Raw genomic sequence first — 20,956 nt, 5'->3', positions numbered from 1 at the left:
TTTCCTTTGACCTTGACCACACTTTTCTTAAATTAGTGTCAAGGTCAGTTTTAAACATACCATTCAAGATGGTGTTATCAAACTTCACATGTTAATACATACTGATAAGATCTATTCAGCTGCATCACCATTTTGACCTGGACCTTTCCTTTGACCTTGACCTCTCTTATCTTTAATTAGTGTTCAGTTCAATTTTTAAAGATACCATTCAAGATATTTTTATCAAACTTCATATGTTGATGCACATTGATGAGAGATATGCAACTGCATCAACATTTTTGACTTTGACCTTTCCTATGACCTTGACCTCACTTTTCCTAAATCAGTGTCAAACTTCATATGCTGATACATACTAATGTAAGCAATTCAACTGCATCAACATTTTTGACCTTGGCCTTTTATATGACCTTGACTTTCCTGTGACCTTGACCTCACTTATCTTTAATTAGTGTTTAGCTCAGTTTTAAAGATATCATTCAAGATATTTTTATCAAACTTCATATGCTGTTACGTACTGATGAGAGCAATTCAACTGCATCAACATTTTTGACATCGACCTTTTATTTGACCTTGACCTCACTTTTATCAAATTGTGTTTAAGTCAGTTTTAAGTGAGTTTTAAAGAAATCATTTGTAATATTTTTTCAACTTCATATGCTGAAACATACTGATGAGAGCTTTTCAACTGCATCAAGAGTTTTTGACCTTGGCATTTCCTTTGACCTTGACCTCATTTTTATGAAATTAGTGTCAAACTTCATATGCTGCTACATACTAATGTAAGCAATTCAACTGCATCACTATTCAAGATATTCTGATCAAATTTCATACACTAATACAAATTTTCATGTTGCATTACCCTCTGCGGGGCATTCATGTCCTATGGACATATTTCTAGTCAACAACACAAGAAATGGAACTCCCTTCAGTATGATCATTACTGTCATATTCTTTTTTTTTTTTTGAATGATAGAATTAATGCTCATACCTCTGGAATCAATATTGCATGTTTTGATTGTTAAAATTCATCACAGAAAAATCACAGGACACAATCATATTTAGAGACACAAGAACCCTTTCATTATAATTGCAAATCTTGATAATAAGGATTGCAAAATTCAGAACTGTCTCTGGATTTCTTGTAAAATAATAGGATAAATTTCCATCTGAAAGTTGAAGTAGAGTTACATGAGGGGAAAAGATAATGCTCTGGTATTAGCTGTTTTATAAAACAGTACCAGGGGACTCATTAATGTCTATTGAATTCACTTAAACCCTGAATGGACGTAGGCTCATTATCTCAGTGTCGTATTGGAATACTGGGGCTTGATAAACGCAGCTAAAGTTCGGGCCACAACCGGGGCTTGACATGAGACCTGTGAAGACTGTGATTGATTCGGCCTTGGTCGTTTGATCTTAGAAAATTTATCGTTTTATAACACACATTTGAGCATTTGTCTTTATTTGGCTCTCTACTAGGCATTTATTGGACAGTGTGATTGAGTTCACAAGCAAAGTTCACTAATTTGAGAAAATTTGTAAATATTCATGAAGCTGCTATATAATCCAGTGTTTCAACTGTGTGAACATAGTAAATTGTAATTTACTTATACATTTGAGGGCTTTAGATATGTTATTCTACATTTGTAAAGTATTAAAATTTGCATAAAGTGATACCACTTTTAATCCATCCATTTCAAAATTTTGTGTATACTGTGCTTTGCTGGAACATCTTTATATTAGTTAACATGATGTATGCATTACCTTACTAGTGACTGGGTCATTCAGATTAAAAAAATAATAAAATTAATAAAAACACACACTTTGCAATCTTTTTGATGTATTTTGCAGGTATTCTTTACGGCGTTTGGTGAAAAGCCAGCCATTCTATTGGACAGTCATAGTTCTAGTGTTTTTAAATACAGTATGCACTGCATCAGAGCATTATGGACAAGCCGAATGGCACGAACAGTTTTTATGTAAGTCTTATTTTGGTAAAATTCTTTATACTATATAATACTTACGTGGAGAGTTTAAGAGAAGGCCTCGATCAGTGATTTAAGAAATAAGTATTGTTGTTATTCAGGTTATATTGTGTGTATAAGAAAAAAGTTGAAATCAATTTTAATTCTCTTTTCTCAATCTTTATATTTTTTAACTAATTTTTCTTTGTCTTGATTTTCAGATTACACAGAATTCGTTTTCCTAGGATTGTTTATATTTGAAATGTTAATAAAGATGTATGGATTAGGTATACGGACCTATTTCCAGTCCTCATTCAATATATTCGATTGTGGGGTAAGTGTATAAATTCCATCAACCTGAAAAGGTGTAAATGTTAATTGAATTAATTGTACTTATGATTTAAAGATTTTCAAATTAAAATCATGTACAAGTGTACATGTATAAAATTGTAGATAATGTTTACACATCAAATATTGTGTATGTGTGGAAAGATAGATAACTCTGGATCATTTCTTACAGGTTATAATAGTTAGTATAATAGAAGTGATATGGTCGTACTACAAGGATGGAGCATCTTTTGGTATCAGTACACTCCGAGCCCTGCGATTACTGAGGGTTTTCAAAGTCACCAGGTATGTATTTTCTATAAGGAGGACATATAGAGGTGCAAAAATGGATGCTTGAAAGTTGAAGCTAATACATTGAACTGATGTCCATTTAAGTTTGGAGAAAATCTATTTGACTTTACTCGTATTACTGCTTTCAATATACAGAATACAAATAAGGATTATTCTATATATGGTAAAGATGAAAAGGCCTTTTATCTTAAGAAAAGTACTTTATCTTAAATGTGAGAGAAAACAAGATGACTAGCCTGATATGTACTTTGTGTTCCAGATACTGGTCCTCGCTGCGTAACCTGGTGGTCTCCCTCCTGAGCAGTATGAGGTCCATCGTCAGTCTCTTGTTCCTCCTCTTCCTCTTTATTCTTATCTTCGCTCTGCTGGGGATGCAGCTGTTTGGCGGAGAGTAAGTACACTGTAGACGGCTTTACTTGTTTGTATGGTTGACATTGCTTTAAAGATGAAATGAAGATTGAAGTATTTCAAAAGTTTTTGGAAACAGTTGTATGAGGTATATCATAAACCTGAGATTGTATTTCAAATCAATTCATATGCATTATTGTTATGTTATTTATGTCATCGGCTTGTCCTTGACAAAACTTTTGAATTTTAAGTAAAGGCTTAACTACAAACTGGACAAATTTTTATTTTGACAGAATGAATTTTGATGATGGAAGACCAGATGCCCACTTTGACACATTCCCCATAGCCTTACTGACTGTGTTCCAGGTGAGTGCAACTGGGTACTGTTTATAGGGTTATTTTCACCCCGCTTTATTTTCGCCCTTTTACACTTGCAAACAATTTTGCCCCATCTTAAATTTATCCAATCACAGTTCTGTTTAAGAAATTGTACTGTATTCTTTAAATTTGCCCCATTTTAAATTAGCTGTGTAAATTTTTAATCAACTTTGGTTGTCAGATAATCAAATGAAGAAAGGGAGAAAATTAATTAAAGTAGCATTGTAAAAACTGTACACAGATGTGCTAATTAATTTCTGCTAAGTTTTAGGGATGCTGAACTAAATGTTAACAGTTGGTTCACCTTTTCTAGAATTTATTCTATTCTTTTTGTCAGATTCTGACGGGAGCAGACTGGAATGAAGTGATGTATGCTGGGATCAGGGCCCACGGGATCGAGGAGGGGGACAAGACAGGGATGTTTTACTCCATCTACTTCATCATCCTGGTGGTGTTTGGAAACTGTATCCTTCATTAAACCCCATCTCCACAGTTATAGAAATGGGGATTTAAAGAGTGGATTTGGCATCATTGTTACTACATGTATTACTCACAAAAAAATCACTGATGATAAAACACCCATCACTTGTCAATAGTAGGAGTTAAAGGTACTCAAAAATGATATTTTTGAGTGGAACAGTAATGTTTTCAGAAATGAAATTAACATGCATTCATTGCTGTAAACTCTGATTTATCCTTAACTGAAGTAAGACACACTGCTGAATGTGTTCTTGGCTATCGCCGTGGACAACTTGACCAACGCACAGGAAATGACGGCAGCAGAGGAGGAAGAGGAAGTGGGACGTAAAGAGGTACCGGTTTACACTGGATACCAGCTTACTTTTAAAACATTGGTTAAATTCCGATGGTTAAGGCTGTCTCCAGTATCTCTCTTTTGAAATATTATAGATTGATTCTAGATTTTTTTTATGAATAAATTTAGTTGTAACATTTGATTGTTGTATTAAAAAAAATTGGTATTATTTTGTATAGTCAATTAAGTTATTGTAATAATTCGGCCAGGTTTGCATTGTTCTTGCATGATAGTGCTAAGCATAATAATAAGCTAAAAACATACATAAAAGAAGCTATTGTTGTTGTGGAATAGGCTTTGATATGTTGTTTGCTTTATATTTTCTGCATGTACCCTTTTCTATTTCCATCTATGGAAATCCATTCCTTATCCAAGGGTCATGAACACATCTATGCTTAATATTTTTTTTACTGCATTGTGTTGGTTTCCTTTAACAGCATCTAGAGGAAGTCAGAAAAGATGTCCAAAACCAATTCACAGACCAATCCCAGGTTGAATTCATGCCTTATTAAGTATTCTAGATCTTCTTATAATTTCTTACCTGTGCTATCCCTCTCTTTTTTTTTTGTAAAAAATGCTCCATTACACACCAATTAATTTCAAAATTTAAATATTTGTAAATTTTTCACACAAATTCAAAATTGTATTTGATATTGATTTATAACCTCTTCTGTCCTTTTTCTATACTATAATGTCTTTGTGCAAATGTATTTAAATCAAAGCTCCAACGGCGATGCCTTTTTTCATCTTCAGAATTGCAGAACATTATGAGGATTTTAAATCAATTTGAATTGAATTTGAGAAGTAGTTAGAATGTAATGCTGAGTGGCATTGATTTTGGAAATTTGTGTTGTCATTGTAAATTTTTCTTTGACTCTAAAATGTATGTAAAGTAGAAGATGACCATAGTTCTGTTAAATAAGTTAACCTTTAGTAGAGTGATTGTTGTTGGCTATCATTGTCTTTAGAAACGTTAACACGATTTGCTTTCAAGTCTCAGATACATAAATTCTGATCATTGTCAGAAAATGATTTTGATTTCTGTAACAAATATCATATATATAGGGAAAGTGTAAAAGCTCATGATATTGAGGCTTGCATGTCTGTTTTGTTGAAAAAAGCATTTTCGTTTTGTTGTCAAAGCATTACCAAAGTACTTTTTAAAAAAAATCAACTTCCTTTCTGTTCTTAGAGAAACAAACTAGAAAAAGAGGTTTTGGAGGAGGGTGCTGCAGTACAGGCGGTGACAGTGAATATCTGTCCTCCCTCCCCAGCCAATAACGAAGAGAATCCCAAAGTCAGCAACTTTAATTAGTAAGTATTCAGTTACTTAACAGGGCAGCACAGATGCATAACATGTATTTTTACTTTCATTTTCTTTGTAAATGGTCCACATATAAAATTAGCTGGATAAAGCATCTTTGATCTTATGGTATGAAAAAATCTTGTAAAATATACTGTTAAAGGCAGAGATTTTTAGCACCGCCTTCAAAAATACCTGGTCTGGGTAGCCCTGTCAATCAAGTGCTTGAAGGTCCATCATTGGATGCTGGAACTTGATTGACATTTACTTACTGGTCCCTGTGTATACCCTGTACACCTTGTAAGGGACTCGTGGGGACCTTCAAATTAACTTTTGATCCTTTGATGTTTACCGAACATAGTATAGAGAAACTGCATTACTATGAAAAATTTTTGCTTGATGATATATGAATTAAAGATACCATTAGTACCCCGTATTTAAAAAAAAAATGATTATAATATAATATACATTTTTCCAAAAAAAATATAAAAACTTTTTTTCCAATGAAATTTTGATTTTAATTTTAATATGCTAAACAGTAATGCTAAAGTGGAAATGTTATTGATTAATTTTAGAGCAGCACTGTGTGAAGTAATTAAATTTGGAAAATATATTCATAAATATTTCTAATCATGGGCTGTTTATATTTTCCTTTGTTATCAGATTTCATTCAGAAGAATTTAATTTACAAGCAATCGATCTTATTGTGACAAAGCCTTACTAAGATTACGATAACATGGATAAACCTAAAAAAAATTTTAATGAAATGTAGTTAACTCGACTTTTTTTTTTTTTTTTAAAATAGATCGGACCCTTCCCTGGGGATAAATGAATTAATTCTAATTTGGTTGTTACTGGCATTTTTTTTTTTTAAATTAAGACATACACTAACATTTAAAATAATCTTTGTTTTAATATTTGAATTTATATTAATCATAATATTTTTTAATGGGTAGGGGTGTTTTCAAATATTAAAAACTAAATCAATATCCTTTTAAATCATTTAGACTTTCCTTACAACTTTTCACTTCTAATTCAAAATTGTCTCAAAATCCCCAACACAGGTAAAGTTTGACACCTGGGGTGTTTCACAGTGTATTAAATCACTTCCTATGTATAGGGATTTGGAGACAGATGACCACAGGTAGACTGCTAGCCCCCAAGGCATTCACACCTGTACAAAATAAGCCCCTCCCTCACCTGGAATTTACCACCCGGTAAAAAATCTCTGCATTTAAACGTGTTAGAAATTGTTGTTATGTTTGTGTGTACAGTAAAACTCGGTTATAACGAAGTCACTGGGACCTGTGAAATTTCTTCGCTATATCCGTAATTCGTTATATCCATATAAGGAATTCTTTAAATTTATATAGCTGGGGATCCAAGATAACTTCGCTATATCTGTAAATTCACAATATCCATGTTCGTACTAAACGAGTTTTGCTGTATAAGTTAACATCAGGGGCTTTAATGGACCATGCTAGATAAACTTTTCACTCACAGTATCTCTTTTAGCAAAGACAGCAATCATCAGAATGACCTGAAAAATAACAAAAACACAGCTAATGCCGTGGCCAAGAAAAGCAACATCTCGCAGAACGAATTTGATAATGATGGCCTTGACACAGGTGAGTGTGAAATCATGTTGGGTTTCCTTCATATGTATTGTCTAGCTTTAAGTGTCAGAGTTATCTCCTTTTTGAGATACGAGGTGTTGTCTTTTTGGAACATTAAGCATGATGAGGATTTGTTGTTAATGTGTCTCAGAAAGTTTCCATTAGTCCTCAGATCATACTCAAAGATTCTTCATTTTGATACATGTAAAAATTTCCTAATTTTCTAAGATTTTGTAATACAGATACTTACATTGAATATTTTTAGGTCACCTGAGTCACTCAGGTGACCTATTGCTATCTGTTTTCGTCCGTGTTGTTTCTCGTCAATCGGTCGTAAACTTTTGAACATTTTTAGCTTCTTCTCTGCAACCACTCAACCAATTTCCACCAAATTTGGCATAAAGCATCTATGGGTGAAGGAGAACAAAAAATTTGAATTTCATGGTCCCTGCCCCCCTGGGGCCTGAGGGGTGGGGCCAAAACCACTAAAATTAATGCAATCTTTAAAAATCTTCTTCTTTACTCCTGGACATTAAGCTGTCAAACTGTCACACGTGAATGTAATGACCATTGAGTCCTCTACCAAAATTATGAAATTCATGGCCCCAGGGTGAGGGGTTCTAGTGCTAGGGCAGGGCTCTATTGATTATATAGTGAAAATTCATTATTTCTTTGAAAATCTTCTTCTCTGCTCCTAGGTATTAAATAAACTAACTAAGTACATAGTTATGATGAGGAAGAATGCCTCTTCCAAAATTGTGAATTTCATGGCCCAAGGGTCAGGGGTTCTGGTGTTAGGGCGGGGCTTTTTTGATTACATAGTGAAAATACATTTAATCTTTGAAAATTTTCTTCTCTGCTCCTAGGTACAGTGGACCCTCATTTATCCGGACGCTTTGGTTCCCAGTCAATTTGTCCGGATATGTGAAGTGTCTACCTAATATATAACAATTAAAAATTCCGTTCTGATGAAAAATCGTCCGGATACTGCCGGAATCTGGGCCCACTGTATTTAGCAGATGAACTACCTAATATATAGCTATGATGAGCAAGGGCCGTTCTTCCTGAATTGTAAATTTTATGGCCCCTGGGTCAGGGGTACCATAGAGGGAGGTCTACTTATATACTGAAAATGAATTAATTGTTTGAAATCTGCTCCTTGGTATTAATCAAACAATTTTGATAAGCAAGGGTGCCTTTTTCCAAAATTGTGAAATGTGTGAACTAAGGGTCAGGGGTTCATGTGTGGTAGTGGCACTACTGATTATTGCTGAATATTACTGATTTGTTGAATTGCATTTTTTTGTTCCCCTACTCTGTCTATGGGTATTAAGTAACCAAACTAAACATGCTAAGTGTATAGTTGTGATTAGCAATGGTGCCTCTTTCAAAATTGTTAATGCCATGATCTTAGTTTAAAACATAAACCAAATTCAATCGTTGGAAAGTTGTTGCATGATGCTCAGGTGACCTATATGGCCCATGGGCCTCTTGTTTAACAATGCTAAAGATACTTTTCTGAAGTACCAGATTGATTTTTGAAGATATTGGATTTGATGTCATTTTTTTCTTGAATAAATTTGCTTTTTGATGTTGAATATTGTGGCATATTTTGATTTACAGAAAACAATAACAAACCAGCAGGTATTTTATATACACAGGATTGCTTTTTGACTTGTACATGAAGTTTTCCATAGATTAACCTTTTTAGGGCATTGATCACAAAGTTTCATTTGACATTTTTTGTCTTAAATGGTTTTTCATAAAAGTTTTTGTGTTTTGTGTGATTTTGCAAGGAGCTTTAATTAACTGCTTGATTTTCACAATCTGCATATTTTAGTCACAATAAGTCAAGATTCTATTAAACATTTGTTTATTCATGAGAAATATAAACATTGCTATCATAAAATCATTTTAATGAAGAATAATATAAAAGTTAATAACATTTTTTTTTCAGTTCTCATGAATAAGCTGTGATTTACAGATGGCTATGTGGAATTTTATTCTCATATTTTCAGTGCACCGATACATGTACTCGTAATAATTTATCAAGTTTAGATTTTTAAACCTCTTTGAAAGTGATACTTTAGGGTGCATTTATAATTACAAGCTCTGTGACTTTACTCCATGTCGCTGCATGACTAAAAATGAGACCAGTTTCCTTAAACCAAATGTTATTCAGAAACATATCTTCACATAGCCAGTGCTTCTAAATGAATTCATAACCAAGTGATAAATGCCAAGAGTTTGCCAGAACTAACAAAAAATTGCATTAGATATTCAGAGGTTATTCACTTTTGTGAAAAGTGTTACAGAGACTCAGATATGTGAAGTTGCAGAAACATGTATAAGTTGGGGCACTTGAGATTTGCATCCCATTAAATGAATATATCTAAAATCGTAGTGTTCTTTTGTGTAAAAAATGCAATTGGTTTTACAATCACTATCAATGCACAATGGAAAGCACGCCATTAGTTTCATTTAAGATAATCTGAAAAGAAATGCTGAAATTTGATTTTTGCCTTAAAACAAGTTACTGGCATTTACTAGTATTAAATTTAGAAACATTCAGGCCATGACTGTTTTTTGATTGGATTTTCAGACAGCAACAACAGTGAAGAGGACCCCCCTCCCCAGCCCCCCAAAAAGGAGGAGGAGGAGGGTGCATTTGGGGGCCCAAGGCCAATGTTACCATACAGCTCCATGTTCATATTTGGACCCAAAAATCCGTAGGTGTTTTCTCTATGATGTGCCTGTCTGAAAGGAACTAGGTTCAGTCATGATTAAGAAGCGAAACTTGAATAATGTGAAATTTGAACTTTGCTAGGTAGAGTTGATGTCAGCTATGTAAGCTTCTCAACTTAGGCATAAAGTTTGTTATGCCCACCATGAATATGGCCGGGGCATATAGTGTTTGTCATATCCGTCTTCCGTCCTTCCGTCTGTCCTTCCGTCACACTTTGCGTTTAGCTCTGTTCAAAGCTAAGTTTCAAAAAAACTATCCAAGATATTTTCATCAAACTTCAAATGCTGATATATATTGATGAGAGCTATGCAACTGCATCAACATTTTTGGACCTTGACCTTTCCTTTGACCTTGACCTCACTTTTAATTCTTTAATTAGTGTTTAGCTTAGTTTTAAACATACCATTCAAGATGGTGTTATCAAACTTCACATGTTGATACAAACTTGCATACCATTCAAGACTGGCTGGATTATCAAACTTCACATGTTGAACCAAACTTGCACTAGGGATGGACACTACCAGACTTGCTTCGGATGTGGATCTGGATCTATAAGCACCTGGATGATGCATCTAGGGATGGACACTACAAGACTTGCTTCGGATGCTGGATCTGACCTATATTTTCATTCCAAAGTATCTATAAGCCCTACCTGAACCAAACTTGCATGGATGATGCATCTAGGGATGGACACTACCAGACTTGCTTCGGATGCTGGATCTGACCTATATTTTCATTCCCAAGAAACTATAAGCCCTGCCTGAACCAAACTTTCATGGATGATGCATCTAGGGATGGACACTACCAGACTTGCTTCGGATGCTGGATCTGACCTACATTTTTATTCCCTACTAACTATAAGCCCTACTTGAACCAAACTGATCAAATTTTATTCACATACAAATTTTCATGTTGCTTTACTAATATATCCTCGGCAGGGCATTCATGTCCTATGGACATATTTCTAGTTTTGATTATGTTAGAACTTGGTTACTAAATGACGTGGATGAAGAAATCTTAAAATGGTGAAATTAGTATATTGTCTGTTGATTTTTCAGAATACGACGTTTCTGTCATTTTGTGGTGAACCTGCGCTACTTCGACCTGTTCATTATGATTGTTATCTGCGCCAGTAGTTTTGCGTTAGCGACTGAGGAACCAGTCAACGAGAAGGCCCTGAGGAACCAGATTCTTAATTACTTTGATTACGTCTTCACAATCGTGTTCACAATAGAAATGATTCTGAAGGTGAGCTTCTATCAAGAATTTATTTTTAAGATTTTACTTTACTTTTTGCTTTCAGAAACTAAACATACAGTGGCGTGCCAAAAGTGAAGATAATTTTATTTTTTCTCTATATATTTCATTGAAAACAACATTTTGTAAAATCATAGGTATTTAGCACAATTAAAACTTTGTGCCATCATCCTCTTCAAATGAAATGTGCAATCATGAATTAATCCACTAGAAATTTAATAACAAATATAAGCTTTATTCATATAAAGGCATGTACATAAATTGGTGGATAAGAAGCTGTGATTACTGCTTAATTAAGAATATTTACAGTATATGTTTTTAACCTGTGTATTGTAGGTGATTGATTTAGGAGTTTTCCTTCACCCTGGGTCCTACTGTAGAAATCTGTGGAATATATTGGATGCCACTGTGGTGATCTGTGCATTAGTGGCTTTCTTCTTTCAGTATGTATTTACGATAGGGATGATGTAAATTAACAGTACAGTAGAACCTGTATAAGTCAACACCTTCAACTTTTTTCAACACTGAATGTTACATTTTGAAAATGAATCATGATCATTTACTGTTAAATCACAAATTTTTGTGGGGGTTTAATTTTCATTGTTTTTGGGGTATGAAGCGACCCGTGAATTCATGACCACCACGAAGTGTAAAATGTTACATATAAAACTACTCAACAATAATATTCTTCATCCACAAAATAAAATCCCCACAAACCAAGAGTTTTTCCTCAAACAATGAAAATTTTGACCCCAGAAAAATATGTGATTTCACAGTATTTGTATCTAAAAGCTGTTTAGGGTATTTTTTCCACTTCTTAGAATATTAACAAGTATTAACATGAGATATGAAATGTTGTAATATAAACTTACAAGTACAATCGTTGAATTGTAGTTTTTTTTCACTACAGAATTAAGATCCTACTACAAGCATTTTAAAGTTATTCATTGTTTCTCCTTAGGACATAAGCATTAGCTCTTCTGATTGTTCAAAATGGATTTTTTAAATTCTATAAATGAAGAGTTTTTTTTGGGGGGGGATTAATTCATTTAAATGAAAAAGTTATCTACAGAGAAAGTGTTTTTTTTTTCAGTGTTACTACCAGTAGTATCTTTTCTGAATTTTAAAGTCTATCATTGGAATAGGAAGGTGTTGAATATACAGGAATCACTGTACTGTACTTTTCATCATTATCAAGTCAAATATATAACAGACAATATGTTCCTTATTTGCTCCAAGAGGTTTTATCAAAAACACAAAAAGATCACTGGGAAAATATCCACATATTCTGATTATTGAATTTACCTGCACGATTTTACAACAGGATCAAATGAAATAGGGATCTGCAAAAGTTAACAAGGATAATTTTGAAAATATATATATGTATACTATTACTAAATTCATTCACTACTGCATTACTAAGACTATAGTGAAACTACTTTATAGTATTCACTATTTTTGTACACTATCTACAGATTTTACACATTTATCCCCAGAAGCAAAATTTAACAGAATTAGATAAATATTATATCTTTGTCATTGTGTTAAGCTCTTGGAGCTTATATGGGTGATTGATATACATGTATATAAATATATATTGTCATTCAATAAAATTGACAATTACGACTCCTATTCCTGAATCCATGTCAGTCAAGTTTTGTTGACAAATATGATAAAACACACCAAAAAAAAAAAAAAAAAAAAGCAGCAACAAAAAAAAACTACTTGAAATTGATAAATGATGAAAGAAAAATTATACAGTTACTTTTTGGATATCTGAAAATGTGAATATACAGGAAATAAATCATTTTTCAGGTTTTAAATTTTATTTTTCAGATTATTTAGTTCTCTGTTTAGTCTAGACATTGAAAATTCTTTTTAGAAAAAGTAATTTCATGCACCCATGCTTCATTTAATGCAAGTTATAAACAGTATATATGTATAGATATATCTGTGAGTTTGCTTTGAAATTTATTTTTTCTGTAACTTGCAGTGGGCACTAACTTTATCTACCAAACTAATTATATGTGATATGTATTTGTCATGAATTTTTGAAGCGCATTTCTTTTCATTTAAATTTCATTATCCCCTCGCAACAAAATTGGGTGGAACATGGTAAAAGTACTAATAGACATTTGAATCCTACATATACAGTTGAACTTCTATATTTCAAACAGTTATATTTAAAATTCAGTACCATGAATATGTCAAAGTGATTTGGCAGTCCCAATATTTTAACTTTGTCATCTAAAATCCTCATTTATCTGGAAGTTAAATCTCAGTCCTAATGGGTTCAGTGTAGCCAGGTTTGACTGTAATTATAATTCTGTTGCGAGGGGCTTTTTCTCCATCATGTGGAGATCATGTCTTTTTTTGCTTCCGACTCATTTGTCTTTTTCTCTCTGTTGATACCTTTCTTGACTTCGTTTCTAATTATAGTAATTCAAATGTCGTTAGGTAAGTGCTGAGTATTGTAGAGAAATGTACGCCACGATTTCCTTATATAGCTCACCAGTGTTAAACGTTCCAGTGCACTTTTATCCCTTAATTAACTTAAATCACGAAAATATGTATACTACTCCAATTTCAACATAAATGTATTGTGTACTTTATATTTAAAGCAGTTTTAAAGTTTGGAACAATAATCCACAGTAATATGAATGTAGTTTAAGATAGGTTATACTAGTCAGAGATAATTTATCCCTTCTGTTTAATTTTTGAATAATCACTATATTTTTTTTTCAATTAAAAAATTAAGATGGATTAAAGCATGATCACCACGATAAAGCATGATAAAAATGATGTAAAGTCTAAAATAGTCCTTCCAATGTCAGAAAAAGAATTGGCCAAAAAAGTTGCTTGAAAAATCTTGGAAGAAAACATAGATGTAGAGGATAAACTGCTGCAACAGAAAAAGACTTGTACCCATATTCCAACTCCCAAGAAATTTTGAAGCTGTTCAAGTCAAGGTCAAAATATATGGTAAATTTTCTAAGAATTGTGGTTTCAAAAATTCTCTGAAAAGGTCAGTTTAAGGTGATGAATTATGATGGAGTGATTGACCCATTGAAAGCCATACCCTTTAGGATAATATTTTTTTCTGTGAATTTTGAGATAAAGCAAGTTGTCTATCTCCTGTGAATTTTTTAATTTGAGTGTTGCACACTACTAGTATCTTCCATACTAATTGTTGGTTTTGGGTTTTTAAATTCTTGGCTTTGGTTTAAAATTTAGAGTCCTTAAAGTTTTTGGATACCATAGTATTTTTAAACTTTAAGATAACCATTTTTTGTGAAAGAATTGTCAATTAACTTAGTTCTCTGGGCTCTAGCTCACCTAATTTTTTTTTTCTGATTGAAGGGTGTCCATCTGTTGTGTACTCTAAATTTTTTCACATCTAACACTTCTGGTCCACGTTTGACCAAACTTGTCACAAAGTATCCTTGGGTGAAATGGCTTTATGTTTGTTCAAATGAAGGGCCACTCCCTCTATCAAGGGAAAATAACTAAGGATTACTAAAAGGAATTAGTGGCATCTTTAAAAAAAAATTTTTAATAAACACTTGTTCAGAAGAGATGAAACTTGTGTAAAAGCTACTTTACCAAGTGTAAATTTAAACTTATACAAAATGTAACCCCAAAAGCTAGGATTGGGACACAATTGGCAATTAGGTTTTACAAGTTTATACTGAAAAAAATTCATAAACATCTGAAACAGGAAAGCCATGATTAGTAATGTTTATATGACCCTGAGACTTGGGTGGGGCCACATAAACCAATCAACATTTTACATACAAATATATAGGAAAAATCAAAGTTTTTACGTAAGAATATAAGGGGGAAATCTACTAATGGAGAACAGCTGAGTCATAGTTACTCAAGTGAGGGATGTGGCCCATTGGCCTCTTATATTCTAAGTCTCTCCTGATTTTTTTCAACAAAGATAAGCCCCCACAACTAGTGCTTCCATGCACAATTTTTTTTCCCTTCAAATGATTTAATGGAAATGGATTTTAATGGTCAGTTTATCAAGCAAATGTCACAGTTTCAACAGGTGCATGTGTACCTATGTTCACAATGTATATACTTTACTCTATGTAGCTAAGAATTTCACCGAACTGTATAAGGCTAAAGGGATAAGGTTTCATGTTCAAATTTCTAAGTCATAATTGCTGATTAACTTGAACAAGAGAAATAAATTGCTGAAGAAAATAACATTATATTATCAAGTTAACAAATGGCAAAGTTTCTAAAGGCAGAAATGATCAGTTTTATGGCTTTTCAAGTGTTAACACATACAGCATGTAAATAATAGAATTATGTTCTGATCTCACAGTGGGAAAATTGGGTAAGTAGAGTTGATGTCACATGTCCCAATATCATCGTCATTGAAGAGGTTTCATGCATGGTCAATTCATAATTAAGTAAATCCATTGATCATCCAAAATTGGTATGATTGATGATCACCCTGAGCACTTTTCCTATGATATAAAATTTTAACGTGAACAACACATTATTCGTCAACAACCAAAGTGGCAAGGAAGAGAAATATGGGAATTAACGATTTATAAATTTTTTTTTAAATATACATATCCAAACTACTATGTACTGATTTTAAAACTTGGTTTTAGTTCACTCGCATCACTTCGGTGACCTACTGTTATATGTTTGGTCCTTCAACTTGCATAGTCTGTCATTAACATTTTCAGCTTCATCTCTGGTTTGGCTAAGGTCATTCCAACCAAGTCTGGTATATATGTATATAATCTTCTAAAACTTAAAAATGTGTGGTCCCTGGGTCAGCCAGAGGTACTGGTGTTAGGATGAAACTTTCTTGATCATATTGTAAAAATATATTATTAGTTCTTTTATATTTCCATTTCTAATTTTTTCTCTGTGATAACTCTTTGAAAGTTAGGGGTAGTTTATTTCTTGATAATTCTGCCGGAATGTAAATTAGGCAGGTCGATAGGTCGGGTGCTAAGGAGGCCTAATACGCATGCAATTCACATGTGCATCCGTCTCTGTGTCTGACGCTAAGGAGGCCAAATATGCATGTAAATCTCGTGCGGCTGCCTTTGTGTTTGACGTCGGTTGGCGAGGACTATTGAAATTGGCATGGAAGTCATCATGTGATTTAAATCTATTTATCTACATTTTTAAAGTCTAAATCTACAATTTTATTTCACAATGAAATGGAAATATAAGGAATCGCTGTCTAGTTAGGAGGGTATGTCAGGGACATCAACAATAGTGGGAAACATGGGATAATTTAAGCATAACGAGCTTCGCCCGTTATGCAAATTATCCCATGTTTCCCACTATTGTTGATGCCCTGACATACCCTCCTAACTAGACAGTGATTCCTTAAAAAAAATCTACTCTGCTCCAGAATATTAAAAGCACACAAACCTAGTGCATGTTTATAAAGAGCTAGAGTGCCTCTACTTAAATTGTAAAGGCAAGCAAAGTTCATATACAGTTATTATATTACCAGGTTTTAGAAATATATACCGTAAATCTGGAAATTTTTGCTGTAGATAAATTTTTAGCAAATTTGCGAGTTCATTGCATTCGCAAAAATATTTTTCTTAAAAATAAATTACCAGTAAGAAAATGTAAACAAAGCAGTGGTCATTCGCAAAATTTTGAAACGTAAAAATTAATCAACAGCATTTTGACCCGAATTCGCAAAATAAAATCGACGTAAAAATTTCCAGATTTACGGTATTCACTAAATCAGGGATTGTAGTACAAAGGCAGGACTATATAGATCATGTTTAGACATTTCTACTCTTCTTTGAGCAAAGTTACCATTTGATTTTTTTCTGTTATCTAATTTAAAACTATAGTAATCCTCATATTTTTTCAGTTAAGGAATAGCAAAATTTGGGGGGATATTTTTGTTTTGGGGCTAAAAGAAAATTGTAATACCAAGTTTTAAAATCAATAAAAAAATAATTCAAGAAATACAATTAAGATTAAACAGTCAAATTCAAATTTGAGATCAATAACATTATAAGATCTATTTCTCTTTCATGCCGGCTTTAATAAACATTTGATAGATATTTTGTATTATTTGATTATGGTAAATGGTAACTGTTGTACGTGATTTCCAAATTTTATTTCAATGTAATTGTTTAATTGGACAAAAATTTATTATTCTTGCTCTCAAGATAATTGATCTCAGTTCTCATGCTGACATTGTGATAAAAATCAAATGAAATTGATGGTTTGAAAGATGAAAGGATTCAGGAAGAAATTTTATCACATTTTATAATTTTAAATTTTTTAAATTTTGAATTTTAAAAATAAGTACTAAGCATTTTGATGGCTTCAACCTGAGACAGTTGTTTAAAAAGTTTATCAAGGTTATTCCCAAAGTTTTCAGGAAAAAATGCCTATACTTTTTTCAGCATTAAGGAGGCAGTGTAAGAAATAGCAAACTTGGCTTGTATATATACAGTGTACTGCTAACAATGCACAATCATTTTGAATTCAACATTTTTGTTAATCAACACAGTTCATGTCGGTGTGGTGAAGTCTACATCCACATGTTGTTACCATGGTAACCATGCATGTATATTTATTGGCAAAAGTGAACAGTTCGATATTGTATACATATATATATATATACAATTTAATTTTTGGCAAATATGTTATACATACGTTAAACGTGAAGCAATTTGTTTGGTGAACCTGCACTGCAAATCCCAAAGCAAAGCTAACAATGTGTACTATGTAAAAAGATGGACCAATTATGTCATGCTGAATGAAATATAGTATTACACAGCTTGAAGAATTTAAGTCAAAATTTTATTTTTGAATATTTCTCCAACCACATCCCATTCCCAACACAATTTTCAAAACAGGTTTTGCATTCCATCTTGCCAATGAAGCTTACAATTGCTCAGTCCCTTGAATATTGTTGAACAGCTTTAATTTACAATGTATCTTAATTATGAATTAAAACAAAATTCAAAAAACTACCCAAGGTTATGTATAAAATTTAAAGGAATATGATAAGTGCATGAATGAATTGAAAGTAGAAATTTTGCCTAAAACATTGATTATAGTTTGTAGATTGTGTTGTAGCGATGTATAAAGAAAGACAACTGCAATGATTTATCAGATTATTGTTGTAGGAGTTACCTACCTTTAATTGTCTCTATCTTTTTAGTTTATCTATCCTTTCCAGTGTTCATGGTTTTGTTGTCCTGTGTATATTACAGTATATAGCTGTAGCCGAAATCAACCTACTGTCATGAAATTGGTATTAACTGTGTATATTTTGTGTACTTTGTAGGGATACAGCCAGCAAGAACCTGAACACGATCAAATCTATGAGGGTCCTTAGGGTGTTACGTCCACTGAAAACGATCAACAGAGTTCCCAAACTAAAGGTCTGTACCTCAGAATCCATTGAAAACAATTAACAGATTTCCCAAACTAAAGGTCTGTACCTCAAAGAAGCCTGTTATAATCAAAAGGAAAATGTCTGTATTTTTAAAGCTTTTGACATGGTACTCATATGTCTTGACCTTTGAGAAATGACCTTAGTCAAGATGTTGATCTACCATTGAATGATGGATAATGAGATATTAAAGATGAAAAACACTCCAATTCAAAGTTTTAGACAGTTTTATGATTGAAAACTCCATTTAATAAACCAAACCATGCAAAACTAAAAAAAAAAGACTATCTCTTTTTCTTATTGATAAAAAATGTGTGGGCCTCTGAAGTGTTTTCTATTATACGTGGTATATTGTGTATAAAAATTATGTCTTTTTGTTTTTTTAGGCTGTGTTTGACTGTGTGGTGAACTCTCTAAAGAATGTCGCCAACATCCTGATTGTGTATATGTTGTTCCAACTCATCTTTGCTGTGATAGCTGTGCAGCTGTTTAAAGGGAAGTTTTTCTACTGCACAGATGAATCAAAAAGTACAGAGGAGGAATGTAGGTTAGTGAATAAACTCACCATAGGCCTGGTCAAAGAAGTGAACTTTCGAGTGTGCTCACAAACTCACTACTCATCCCTGTAACAGAATTGTTAGCTAGAACGTTTGCTGAATTGAACAGGCATTTAATGTAAAGAATATTGTATATGATAGGAGAAAATGCCTTAATGAATAAGTTGCATGTAAAACTTCTTTTTTTAGATTTAAATATGTTGTACTAGTCACTGTTTACCAATTTTATCTTTATAATTTGTTGAAAACATTATGAAATGTGACTCTAAGATTTGAAAAGAAACTGGGTTACAAAATGTCTTTTGACTTTCTATAGGGGCCAGTTCTTTTATTATGAGGAGTTTGAAGACACACCCACCGTTCAGAATCGGGAATGGCTGCGACACGACTTTCACTATGACAACCTGTTTGAAGCCATGCTTACACTGTTTACTGTCACCACTGGTGAAGGCTGGCCCAAGTAAGATTTCTTTACACCACATTCTCTCCCATCATTCCACACCATTTTCAAATATTGAAAGAATGCATTTTAAAGAAAATTAAGATTACAGAAAGTTCAGCAAGAATTTTTATTTCCCCCTGCTTTTTTGGTGGGTAGGATGAGGGTTACAGTGGAATCATCATGTGCAACTTTGTATCACTAGACCTTGTATGCTGATTTAAAACTTGCATAGACCTTGATAATGATGTACAAAAACTGCTTGAGCATTTAAACTCCTATAACAGCTAGCGTTCCAAGTTTCCTGATTTGAAATTCTTGCCTTTCTCCACAGCATTCTCCATAACTCCATGGACTCTACCTATGAGGACCAGGGCCCTAAGCCAGGGAACAGAATGGAGATGGCCATTTTCTACGTCGTCTTCTTCATTGTTTTTCCGTTCTTCTTTGTAAATATCTTTGTGGCCTTAATCATCATCACTTTCCAAGACCAAGGAGAGGCCGAGCTGGAGGATGCACAGCTTGATAAAAATCAAGTGAGTTCTGCCTACTACACTCCTCCCACTTTATTGTGAAGTAGACTAAATGTAAAGGTTTTTTTTTAAATATCAGTAGTCATGCATTCCAAATTTTGATGTTGTTTAGAAGTCTTAATTATATAATTCTTGGTTATGTTTCATGAGCAATTGAATTCTTTCTTTTTTTCTTTCTCCTTAAAAACTTTCAGATATTCACTTTCAAAGTACCTGAAGATATCTGTTTGTCTGTTTGTTTGAAATTCTTGTAGTTGTAATATAATAGTTATACTATGTATTTGTCTGTTTGTTTGAAATTCATGTAGTTGTAACATAATAGTGATACATTCTAGTTGTCAGCTATAGACGTAAGTAACACAAGGTGAATATATGTTTATAATTAATTCACACTACAAATACGAATATGATAATATCACAATTAAGTGATGTGTGTAACAAAACTGCATCCAAGACTAACTCAAATGAGCAAGTACAGCACAAGTGATACACTGACATATTCAATCCAAACATATAAATTAAACTATGTTTCTGAAGATAAAACTTACCAAGAAATGATTTTGAAAAAAATAAAATATAGAAAATGAGCAAGCGTTCACTGGAAGGGATATTTGTTGTGTACTATACAATGCACTGTGGTACAAGAAATCTACAGAATTAATGAAAATTTTAGTCAACTATCTGTATTGTGTGTGATGGTGTATGCTAATAATGGTAGATGATTAATGTATACCATATTACAGTAATGTTTAGAAAATGTATTTTTAACAAGACAACATTATTAACAGCATGGAAGTATAACAGTTATGTATAACAAAGCAGTTGTCATGCAGGTTCTTTCATCTTGTTTAAAATTTCTACATTCAATTTGAATGGATTTTGTTTGTAAAATATCTTTAAAAAATCCATGTACTAGAAAACTAATTTCATTTCTTTTGTTTAACTTTG

The 20,956-nt window shown here is 32.9% G+C and overlaps 1 protein-coding gene across 8 annotated transcripts in view; it reads left to right on the top strand.

Annotated features, from left to right (window-relative positions):
- The window catches only part of LOC134263262 (voltage-dependent calcium channel type A subunit alpha-1-like), a 48,342-nt gene that overhangs the window by 15,123 nt on the left and 12,263 nt on the right, over positions 1 to 20,956 (top strand). For 3 of the 8 annotated variants that reach the window (XM_062745583.1, XM_062745588.1, XM_062745591.1), the window contains 19 exons: positions 1,852 to 1,979; positions 2,186 to 2,298; positions 2,485 to 2,597; positions 2,863 to 2,994; positions 3,245 to 3,317; positions 3,667 to 3,793; positions 4,041 to 4,141; positions 4,581 to 4,634; positions 5,336 to 5,457; positions 6,950 to 7,074; positions 8,686 to 8,706; positions 9,665 to 9,791; positions 10,867 to 11,056; positions 11,402 to 11,508; positions 18,372 to 18,468; positions 18,866 to 19,026; positions 19,353 to 19,496; positions 19,810 to 20,011; positions 20,344 to 20,358. In XM_062745583.1, coding sequence (XP_062601567.1) covers positions 1,852 to 1,979; positions 2,186 to 2,298; positions 2,485 to 2,597; positions 2,863 to 2,994; positions 3,245 to 3,317; positions 3,667 to 3,793; positions 4,041 to 4,141; positions 4,581 to 4,634; positions 5,336 to 5,457; positions 6,950 to 7,074; positions 8,686 to 8,706; positions 9,665 to 9,791; positions 10,867 to 11,056; positions 11,402 to 11,508; positions 18,372 to 18,468; positions 18,866 to 19,026; positions 19,353 to 19,496; positions 19,810 to 20,011; positions 20,344 to 20,358 — 2,152 coding nt within the window. The remainder of the gene's footprint in view (positions 1 to 1,851; positions 1,980 to 2,185; positions 2,299 to 2,484; positions 2,598 to 2,862; positions 2,995 to 3,244; positions 3,318 to 3,666; positions 3,794 to 4,040; positions 4,142 to 4,580; positions 4,635 to 5,335; positions 5,458 to 6,949; positions 7,075 to 8,685; positions 8,707 to 9,664; positions 9,792 to 10,866; positions 11,057 to 11,401; positions 11,509 to 18,371; positions 18,469 to 18,865; positions 19,027 to 19,352; positions 19,497 to 19,809; positions 20,012 to 20,343; positions 20,359 to 20,956) is intronic. The other 5 variants (XM_062745584.1, XM_062745587.1, XM_062745586.1 and 2 more) reach the window with 5 other exon arrangements.

Source organism: Saccostrea cucullata, unplaced genomic scaffold (genome assembly GCF_032062105.1).
Source record: "Saccostrea cucullata isolate Sc308-1 unplaced genomic scaffold, CSIRO_AGI_Scuc_v1 ctg375, whole genome shotgun sequence".
Lineage (NCBI taxonomy): Eukaryota > Metazoa > Mollusca > Bivalvia > Ostreida > Ostreidae > Saccostrea > Saccostrea cuccullata.
Note: the sequence above shows the minus strand (reverse complement) of the source record. Positions and strands in the feature narration are given on the sequence as shown.